Source organism: Podarcis melisellensis (assembly GCF_964234715.1).
Source record: "Podarcis melisellensis genome assembly, chromosome: 15".
NCBI lineage: Eukaryota > Metazoa > Chordata > Lepidosauria > Squamata > Lacertidae > Podarcis > Podarcis melisellensis.
Window position 1 is genome coordinate 42,966,273 of NC_138532.1, and position 11,132 is coordinate 42,977,404.

The 11,132-nt window shown below is 51.5% G+C and overlaps 1 protein-coding gene across 5 annotated transcripts in view; it reads left to right on the top strand.

Annotated features, from left to right (window-relative positions):
• Nucleotides 1-7,931, top strand: part of SSH2 (slingshot protein phosphatase 2) — a 119,857-nt gene extending 111,926 nt beyond the window's left edge. For all 5 annotated transcript variants that reach the window (XM_081890164.1, XM_081890166.1, XM_081890162.1 and 2 more), the window contains 2 exons: nucleotides 764-1,622; nucleotides 2,143-7,931. In XM_081890164.1, coding sequence (XP_081746290.1) covers nucleotides 764-1,622; nucleotides 2,143-4,125 — 2,842 coding nt within the window. In that variant the 3' untranslated portion in view covers nucleotides 4,126-7,931. The remainder of the gene's footprint in view (nucleotides 1-763; nucleotides 1,623-2,142) is intronic.
• Nucleotides 7,932-11,132: the final 3,201 nt, after the last annotated feature.

The window sequence follows — 11,132 nt, forward strand, 5'->3', positions numbered from 1 at the left end:
CCCTTCTTCTCATCAGCTGCAACAACATGTTTTTGTTCCCTGGAAGAGAGCTGCCCTCCGTGTCCCCAGTGGCAGCGGCACGATTCTGGGAACAGGTGGCCGAGCAGGAACAAAACCAGCATCTGACCAGAGACTGCAAGCGCCTGACTTGAGCATTGTGGTTGCAGAGCCCCTTTGCAGGGCAAAAAACAACCTCCCTCCTCCTGGATCCCAACCCAATAGGCTATATTAGAGCTTGAGAGCTGTTCCAACAGAATTGTGCAAGTCTGGTCCTCTGTCAAGGTAAGGGGGGGGTGGCCTGGGGAGAGTCCTGAGGGCCAGATGGAGAGGGCTGCAGGGCCGCATTCAGCCCCCAGCCCTGAGGATCCCCCCCCTTTAATAGGCACTGTTGATTTGTACGATACAGTGGAATCGCATGACTCTTGAGTCCTGGCTCTGCCTCCAGGAAGGGTGCTGTCATCGGCAGGGGACCAGCTGTTCTCCAGAGTCCTCTTCCCAGCTCAACAGGTGTCCCTGCTTTGTCACAGAGTGAGTCAACGCTGGCAATTTACATAATACACGGAGGCCCCTTCATTCTTTGGGACAGAACTCTGGTTGTTTTAGGGGACCAGGAGAGCCGATTGCGGGCTAACCCCATCTCAAACGCAGCGCTTCCATCCCCTCTCGCGAACTCTCCCCATGCTGCCTTTTCCCCTTTGTGCCTTTTGTCTGAGCGGCTTTCGAACCCAGTGCTGATTCTCTCCCCTTATCTCCTTCCCCGCAGTAAGCAGCGTCACAACAAGCTGTGGCGCTCGCACTCCGACAGCGACCTCTCCGACCACCACGAGCCCATGGGCAAGTCCGGGATGGAGGTGAGCAAGAAGGAGATCACCACGTCGGCGGACCAGATCTCGGAGAGCAAGACCTCCTGCGGCCACCACCACGTGCCCATGTCCCCTGGGCCCATGACCACCAGTCCGCACACGGAACACTTGTGCCATCTGGGCGCTGATGCCGCCGGGAACTTGTGCAGCATCGAGCGGGTGGTGCAGCTAGAGATCACCACGAGAGACTTCAATACTGAGCAGATGGAGGACAAGCTGAACTTGAACAACATCAACGGGTGCTCCTCTGGCTGCTGCTTGGATGACTCAAAGTTCCCCCTGGATAATTGCAATGTCTCAGAAGCCTTGCTGCAGCAGCGAGAGGCCTTGGGGGCAGCGGCAGAGTTCCCGGACTTGGCAGTGGACGACTTGGAGAAGGACGCCCTCAAGCAAGGTGACGGGAACATCCACCTGGTGCCCATGGAAGAGCTGGAGTCTTGCTTGCAGGACGTCTCCAACCATAACTCGCCCAGCCCCCCTCCTGTGACCTCCGTGCCGGAGGAGGCGGACTTTGGCGCCGACCGGATCGACTTCTTCAGCGCCTTGGAGAAGTTTGTGGAGCTCTCTCAGGACAGCCGGCCACGGACTTGTTCCCACTCCAGGACGGAGGATCAGGGGGGCGGGAGGAACGGTCTCTCCAAAGTGTCGGGGCTGGAGCTGTCGCCCTCCAACCCCACAGAAGATGCTCAAGGAAGCAACTCCTCGGACAACTCGCCGCAGCCATCCGAGGGGTCCTCGGTGGAGGAGGAGCGGCTGAAGGTATGTGAGGCGGGCGGTGCTTTTCTGCCGAGTGTTTTGAAAATAGAAGCCCCTGCCAGAAGAGTCGAATATTGGGAGTGCAAGAGGGAGGTGAGGGAGCAAACGACATCGGAACAGTGGCAGGAAAGAGCCACTTTATTTATGGGGCTGGAACTAAGGCGAAGTGACCCACTCAGAGGCCATTGAAGTAGGGGGATCTTGGAGGGGGGCAGGTCACAGAACTCAGCAATGCTCTCCCGAATTCCTCATGCTAATGTCCGCCAAGTTTTAAGATGTTCAGAATGACTTCGATGGGGCATTGTGAGGCTTCTGAATGTGGAAGCCAGCAGGGTGAGGAGCCCTGGGGACACAGCGATGGAAGTTGGGCCCTACCCTCAGAATCCACTGCCACACCATTTGTTTCCCCTCCAAGTTAGAAAGGTGGTGAACTACAGAATATTTTGTCAAAACGCTTGCTGAACGTTGGGAGCATTTTATTTGTAAAATTCTAACCCATTCTTTTTTTCTCTTAAATTTAAAGCTCTCTGAACCGAGCCATTCAGGCGGCCTGACTCGTTCTCACTCTGAAAACGCCATCTCTGTGAAAGACATCATCACCGAGATCGAATCGATCCGCCAGGGGGCAGGGCAGGGACAGGCAAAGACGGACGCCTTGAACAATCCGGTCCTGGTGTCGAAGAGAAACACGGTCCATGAGCTCCCTGCCGAGTCAGCCTGGGAAAGCAAGCCTCGAAAAGCCGAGCCGGGCGAAGGCGGTGGTTCGGTCCCGAAGGAGGCAGCTAGCGAGCCTTTGAAACCGGACCGAGAAGCCACTTCAGCCCAGCCGGTGCCTTCTTGTAAGCTGGATGTGGAAGATGACGGCAACTCGGGAGAAGACTCGGCAGAGGGCCATCCGAACCCCGGGCCCAAATGGTGTCCTGGATCGGTACGGCGTGCCACCCTGGAGTTTGAGGAGCGCCTGCGGCAAGAGCAGGAACTGCAACACTCTACCCCTGTTGTCCTGCTACCCCTCCGGAAGAACTCCAGGATCGAATCCTCAGCGGTGGCCGACCCCACGGCGAAGGGGAAGCACGAAGAGCCATCTCACGAGCCGGCCCAGTTCTCTGGGGAGAAGGTAGCCTCAAGAGCTGGGGGTGCAGAGACTGGGGCTGGTTTGGAACAGCCCCCCGAAATGCCGCCGGCGTCTTCTCCCCCACAAGACGGCCTGTTGGCAGAGCTGGAGGGGCAGGCCAGAGAGCACCGCTTGGTGGTTTCTCTGGAAATCCCGGACAGCCTCCCTGCCCCTGGCCTCCTGCTTCCGAAAAGGATTGAAATCATAGAGTACACCCAGGCGGTCAGGTTGCCCAGGCCCACTGGGCTGGAAAGAGGCCACACGCGAGATGACTCGGAGGAAACCAAGATGGCCACCACCTCGTTGGCGGTGGACGAAAACTGCAACGCTGCTTTGTGTTCCCAGAATCCCCCGGGAGCCTTGCCCAAGCCGGGACCTTCCGAGCCAGAGAGCAAAGACTTTAAGAAGGCCATTTTTACCTTGGGTAGCCCTGGGGAAGATGCTGTCAGAGGACCGGCCGACATGCGCACCTCTCCTCCTGCGAGTCGGGCAAGGTGCCCCCCTCCGCCGCCCTCCAGTCGCCAGCCCTTCGTTTGCTTGCAGGGGGTCACTCAGGACAGCACAAGCACCGACCCTGAGCCAGCCCCTCTGGGGGGATATGCTGGCAACGGACAGTTTGCCTTTGAGGAGAGGGGAGGTGCTCTGCGCCGGAGGAGCGAGGGTGCTTTGACACACTGGAGCCCAGAGGACTATGACCTACGCACTCATAAGGTGGGCACGGGTGCCAACACTGTGGGGGCTGCTGCCACACCTCTCCTTCGCTGCGGCCTTCCTCACAGCTCCAGCAGTGACAGCATCAGAGACCTGAGGGGGGACGCCATGCGGCAGGGGGTAAAGGACCTTGAGGCCCGGGTCCAGCAAGCAGGCCTCACGCTCCCTTCTCAGATGAAGCGCTCAGCATCACTGGCAAAACTGGGCAGCCTGAACTTGTCAAAAGACGACTTGCCCTCGGGAAACCCCTTCCCTTCCAGTGCCAGGCCAGCCGCTCTGGAATCACTCCGGGGCCCCTCCGGCCACAGGGAAGCACTCTCGCAGGGCGGCCTAGCTTTGCCAACGCCAGAACCTGCCCCCTCGTCGTTGCCCGCCCCCCAGCCCACGGCGCATTTTGTCGAGCAGCTCAAGATGGCAGCTGAGTCCATCGCCCTCAGCAGCCCCGTGGAGAGGCCTCTGGCGCAGTATGCCAAAGAGTTCAGCCTAGCCCAGCAGCTTCCGGGTGCGAAATTGACTAGCCCCCTAGAGGCCCCGCTGCCAGGGCTGGCGACGACGCCCCACCCGCCCCACTGGTTGGCTGTGCTCCCCCGGCCCCAGCATGGTAGAACTCGACCGCCCAGAAGGCTGAGAAAGGCAAATGACAGGAAACGAACAACCAACCCGTTGTACAACACCATGTGAACTCCAGCCCTCTCTCTCCCCCCTCTCCTCCCCCCCACAACAACTTGACTTATTTTGCAACACCCTCGTCGTGTTTTCTCCAAATGGGGCAGATGTAATATATATTGAAACATGCACTTTATTGGTTTAATTTTTATATGTTCGTTATTTTTACTGTTTCTGTTGCATGTGGGTTTTGAGGTGGCTGGTTTTCATGGTTCTCCCCATCCTACCCCCTGTGCAAATGACTGCAAGATCACAATTTCCCCCCCTTAATTAAAAAAAAATGTTTTAAACCCTTAACGAACCTCAACACTTACTTTTTTTTTTGTTCTTAAAAGAACACCCCTCCTTTAAAACAAAAGAGAGAAGGGAAGAAAAATATCTGAAATGCTCTCTTTCATTGGGCCAAAAGAAAGATGCGCTTTTATTGTTTTAAAAGAATTACAGATTTTGTGGCAGATGGGGTTGCAGAAGGAAGAATGGAAGACAGTTAGGAGGGAAAGAAAGACCATTGGGAGGGAAAGGAAGACCATTGGGAGTGAGGGGTGTTCTCTTAAAACAAACTTCATTCTTTTTTAGGGGTTTAACCCTTTCATTACTTGAATAAAGCTGTGGGCCTTTTCAAGAATATGGCCATATCATCTGTTTCCTTTCTCCTCTTCCACCCCACCCCCCTTCTTGGTTCCCCTTCCTCCTCCTCCCCCAGTCCTGAAATTGCCTAGCCTTCTCTCCCTGCTCTGATACAATCCAGAAGCTGACTAGTTTATACAAATATATACCCCCACCCTTTGTGTTCTTCTCCATCATTCCCTGACGCTTCTTGCGGAAAGACTTGTGTCTCTTACATTGTACATAACAGTGCTCATGTAGATAACTCATTGGGGGGGGGGCAGCGGCATCTTTTCGTTTTGGTCCCAGAGGAAAGGGGCGATGTGGCATCTCTTCTGCAAACTGGAAAATGGATTTGCCTATTTAACATCGTTTTCTCTGCGGTTAACCAGTGGCAAATCTGCAGACACTTTCTGGAACGGGCTTAACTCCTTTTCCCTTTTCTCTGACACTTGCCTCTCTTCCGTTATTTCTTTCTTTAAAAGGTGATTATTTCTGTCAGCTTGTGCCAAATGTATGCATGTTTCTCTCTCTCTGAAAAGCAAAGAAAACCTTCAGCTTGCATGATCCTCTTGTTCCCAGTGCGTTGTCTACAAGGCGCAACTGTCCGGTGTTTTAGCAAGGACATCTGTTGGCCCTGCGCGCCAATGCACTCCCCGTCCTGCGCACACATGTGTGCCGTTACATTTTATTTTTTCTGGAGATCAGGGTTTCGGGTTTTTTAAATGTCCTCAAATAACACGCCCCAGTTGTGCCGAGTTCTCTGCTGCGCCAAGACCTCGTGTGTCAAACTGTGGTCCCAAACTAGCGTCTCTAAATTTCCATGTTTTTATGGAGAAGTCTTTTGACACCTCCCATCTTCTGATGCACCCAGGAATCTTTGCAGGAATAGAATAATAACCCTGCTTCCTAATGAGAAAGAAGTGGGCCGTTTTAACCCCTTCTCTTAGGAGAACAGGCTGGCGAATGCTGCACTATAGGAGAATATCATGACAAGATATATTTTTGGGGGGAGGGGCTGCTTTCCCACAAGCCTCTGGCAGGTAAGAGAGAAAGGAGACCCCTAAAACTAGCCAGGGGAACTTGTTGCCAGTCAAATATCCCTTCCAAAGTGGAAAGTGGCTGCTATCATCACTGCATGTTGACATTTGCCTTGCTTCTTTGTTTAAGCCTCAGCAAAGATGGATGCTTCTCAAATGTGAGAGAATCGTCTGTGACTAAATTCCAGGTGGATTTACTTTATTTTTTTCAGACCTCACAGGGGTGTTGAGGAGTGTGTGCCTGCCTCCCTCTTAGATTTCCTCTTCCTCGTCCCCTTTCCCCACTGCAGGTCCAGGCCTCTTGTGAACTTTGCAAAACAGAGGGCTCTGTAAGCGTAAGATGTTTTGCCCTGATCTTTTGCTGAGCAATTCTCCCGGAAATCGGGCTTTGTGTGTTGTTTTTTTGCAAAGTGTCTTTCTGATGACTTCTCTGCCAGAGCCCCAAGTCGGACTAGGAACTGTTTTACCTTCCATTGCTTTCAGAATCCAGGGTTGGCATTGAGGCCTCTTCCGGAAGCCAAATCTGTGCCTTCTATCTCATCTCTGCCAGGGGTTTTGTTGTTGTTGGGGGGGGTATCCCCCCATCTCTGTCCCCCTCTTAATATTAAACCCCTGCTCTTCAACTTTGCACTCCGTGACCGATCCCAAACTGCCACGTTTATCAAAACTGGATTGCTGAAATGCATCGTAGCTGTTGGCGAGTTTTGTTCTTCTGTATGCAGATCTGCTTGTGGGAAGGAAAACAACTATACCACTGGCTCAAAGCATGGCTGTTGGTTTGTTTCTCTGTTTTAGAAAAAAAGGGCATTTTCATTCTTACTCCAATGTATAAAGTTTTCTTTCAGGGCGTCTTCCCCTCTTTCTCTCCCCCCCCCCGTTTTTTGGGGGGGGAGGGTTTGCCCTGCGAATGTCAAAAATGTTCAGCATCATCTCAGCAGCAACTCTCCCTCTCCCAGTTTCCAGCTCTTTGACCTAGCTGTATACTGTGAGCTTTTGTTGAGCCTTGCACAAAGAGAGGGGTGTGGAGATCTGGGTGGGTGTTTCTGTGAGTGTGTGTGTGTGTGTGTGTGTGTTTTGGGTCCTTGCTGATTCTGTATGTGGACAAAACAGATCTATATAAATATATATAATATTTTCTGTACCATGCATTCAGCTGAGTCTGTATCCCCCTCCCCGTTTCTCCCAGTTGTCAGCTGGCTCTCTCTTTCTCTGTGTGTGTGTGTGTGTCAAACCCACCTGGCTTGTAAGAGAATGATTTCACCCTAAACCGCAAAACTGGCAAACCACCACTCCTTTTGTTTATTTTTTAAAATTGGCAGGATGGGAGTTCTGTCTTCCTTCGATGCCTCTCCCCTTTCTGGGGGCTTTGCTTTTTCCTCCCCCTCCTCCCCCCCCCCAACCAAACAACTCAGCCTTGGATGGATCTCTCCCCCATCCACAAAAAGTTGCCATCTCGACACGCCTGTCCAGAGCCAAAGGGCTAAAGGTGGGGGGGATCACTCTGCTTAACTCTCCAAATCGCCATTAGATGCCCCCTTTGGAGTGATGCTACTCCCCCCCCCCCATGGCTTGTGCTGGGGAATATCCCTTCAAACCTCAAAGGAGGCCACCAAACAGGGGAGACCCACACACACACACACACACCTGCCGCTTTATTGATTTCCCAGCCCAGGTTAAACTCTGGCTGTTGAAATGGGCTGTGCCTACTGGAATAACAAGCCCTGTTGTGGAATCCAAATATCCATGTTTCGCACTGATAGCAGGCCTTGGTGCCTTTTTTGGGGGGTGGGGGAGCTGCCTTCAAGGCTGTCTCAGCCACTTCAGGTCGAGAATTTGGCAAGAGCGTTGTGGCTCTTGTCTTGATCCATCTCTCTCTCTCTAAACACAGCCCTGTCCTACGGCGATTGTGGCTGTGGGTGTCTTTCGCAAATTTGGAGCCCTCCTGCAATGTCTTGAGGAGAAACACCTCCTTTTATTGCTGGTCTTCTTTTCTTTCTTTTTTACATATCCCCCCCCTGCCCCTTGACCTTTGCTCTCTCTCCACCCACCCAAGAGTGGCCTGTACCATAGACTTTTGCCCGACAAAGGTGTTCGGCTGTTTTTAAATGTGAACTACTGCGTTTTCAGGGTGCGGATTCAACGTTCTTGTTACTGAATAAATTTTTATTTTGAGAATCGAGCGTGTCTTGTCTGAATCGGGTTGCAAAGGTGGGGTTCATCAGTGGGCCACGAAGGAAAGTCAGGAGCCTGGGTCACCAGCAGCAGGGGCAGGCCTTGTAAAATTTCAGGTACCACCTAACACCAACATTTGTAAGTCCTTGATCTTTTAGTGTGGCAGCCCCTACACTTTGGAACTCCCTGCCCATTGAGGTCAGGCAGGAGCCTTCACTGTTCTCTTCTCAGCACCTGCTAATAACATTCTACCTAGATGTTTAGGAAGTTGAAGCCGGTTTCAATCCAGTTTTAGTCTATTATTATTTTTTTCTTTCTTGTTTCATTATTCTTGTTATTTTTTCTTGCTTTATTCTTTCTGTCAACCACTTTGTGGTTGTTGTGGTTGTTTTTAACAGTCGAGGGGTGTATTTATGAAATAAATTATGTAAACCACTTGGTGAGGTCCACCTGAAAAGCCAGTATATGAATAATGTAATTTTATTTATTTCATAAAATTTGGTATATTGGCTGATTGTAAATTAAAAAAATGCAAGACCTCAGAGTGGTTTACAGAGGGAAGTGGGGGGTGGACAGATGGGGCTGGGCAACCTGCAAAGGGGGACCCTGATCCTAAAGCCCTGCTGTCTTGTGCAATCTCTTCGGGAGAAGAAAAGGCTAAGGAGTAAACTCCACAAATCAGGAGTGGTTAGATGGTGCCTTGTAGGCCTCCTTCTGGCAGCCCAGCTGGTGCCACAGACATCTTGCTCTGCTTTCCTTTGGACCACATCAGCGAGGTCGAGAGGGGAGTCTTGTCGTCTGGGCAGCCCAGGACCCCCAAACTTGTGTCCTGGAGAGGTCACTTTGGTGCTGCTAGTGAAGCAGTCTTGCCCCGCCCCGTACATTCCATTGTCTCTTGAGACAGAGAGATGCCAACAACAGCTACACTGAGAGATCAGTCAGGTTAGCCTTGAAATACTTCCGTTCATAGAATCAGAGTGGCTAAGAAGTGTTAATAAATAGGGGGGGTTTTGCTCCTTTTTTACTTGCACTTACTCTTGTGCAAGAAGTGTTTTACACAGCAGCCATCTTCTTGTCAACGTACTCGAGGCAGTTGGCATCATTTTACAAGCAGTCCCAGGGTACAGCTCTCCGCGGTGGGGGAGGGGATGGATTCCATGCTAGGGAGCGTAAAATAATAGAATTTTAGAGTTGGAAGGGATCCATGAGGATCATCTAGTCCAGTGATGGCCAAACTTGGCCCTCCAGCTGTTTTGGGACTACAGTTCCCATCATCCCTGACCACTGGTCCTGTTAGATAGGGATGATGGGAGTTGTAGTCCCCAAACAGCTGGAGGGCCAAGTTTGGCCATCAGTCCCCTGCAATGCAGGAATTGCAGCTGAGGAATTGCAGGCAGGTGGCTATTCAACCTCCGTTAAACACCTCCAATGGAGGAGAGTCCATTGATTAGGAAAGGAGCTGAATTTTTTTATTTTTTATTTTAAAAAATGGGAATAAATGACTGTTTGCCACATCACAAAAAAAGGATTCCGCAGAGCTGGGAAATGTGTAACCCAAAATGATAGCAACCGCCCCTTGCAAAGACAGGTTGGTTTCTTTATTATTCCCTTCCCCCATTTTTTTACACTTACCCACTTTCACACGAGAAACCAAATTTTGTTTTCAGAAACAGTGGGCAGGGGATCTCTGAGGATATTCTCTGTGTACCTGGGCAGGAAGGAGATGCTGGGTGATAACATATTAATGCTTTTGAATTCTGGTGCTGGAGGAGACTCTTGAGAGTCCCATGGACTGCAAGAAGATCAAAGCTCTCCATTCTGAAGGAAATCAGCCCTGAGTGCTCACTGGAAGGACAGATCCTGAACCTGAGGCTCCAAGACTTTGGCCACCTCATGAGAAGAGAAGACTCCCTGGAAAAGACCCTGATGCTGGGAAAGATGGAGGGCACAAGGAGAAGGGGACGACAGAGGATGAGATGGTGGGACAGTGTTCTTGAAGCTACCAGCATGAGTTTGACCAAACTGTGGGAGGCAGTGGAAGACAGGAGTCAGATATGACTAAATGACTAAGCGACAAAGCAGCCAATCTGTATTTGGGAAATGCCTTTATGCAATAGCAAAGGGTGTCCAGCAGAGGGCCTGCAGCCTAGAACTGTGCCCCATGACCTCATAGCACAGGGGGTCCTAAACCTTTTCGGAAGCCTGCACCCTTGGTTCCATAAACTCATTCCCAGTCCTCCTTACCTTACCCTTTAAAAAGCATTATTTGGAACAGCACCTTGCCCAACCCACTAAGGCAGATAATAACACAAAATTCAAAACAGACACAGCCAATTGTATTGTTTTACACGTTTATTCAAAATCCAGTTAAAACTATTTAGTTTAATGGTTACTGGCGCCTGTCTGTCTCGGGAGGCAATGGAGGAGTTTGCCTTTGGGGGTGAAGTCAAACTGTTGGCAGGTTGCAGAGCTAGGTGGCCCACAAGGGACAAGTTGCCTGTGGGCTGCCTAGCTCCATATTACCAATGGAGGGTCAGAGTTCAGATCCCTTCTCGCCCTTGAAGCTCACTGCTCTAGTCACTGTCTCTCCGCTTAACCTACCTTACAGGGTTGTTGTAAGGGCAAAATGGGCTGGAGAACTATGTACACCACCTTGAGTTCTTTTGAGGAAGGTGGGGTATAAATGAGATAAATAAAAGGTAAAGGTAAAGGTACCCCTGCCCGTACGGGCCAGTCTTGACAGACTCTGGGGTTGTGCGCCCATCTCACTTAAGAGGCCAGGGGCCAGCGCTGTCCGGAGACACTTCCGGGTCACATGGCCAGTGTGACATCGCTGCTCTGGTGAGCCAGAGCTGCACACGGAAACGCCGTTTACCTTCCCGCTGGTAAGCGGTCCCTATTTATCTACTTGCACCCGGAGGTGCTTTCGAACTGCTAGGTTGGCAGGCGCTGGGACCGAGCAGCGGGAACGCACCCCGCCGCAGGGATTCGAACCGCCGACCTTTCGATCAGCAAGTCCTAGGCGCTGAGGCTTTAACCCACAGCGCCACCTGTGTCCCCGATAAATAAATAAGCAGCTTTAAATGTGTCCTCTGGGTTCACACGGGGGCAACACCAACTAATGGTTACAGTGAGACTGAAGGTGAGTATATCAAGCATTTAAAATGCTTCCAGCCTATCTCTGTACAGAGTGCTTACCCACCA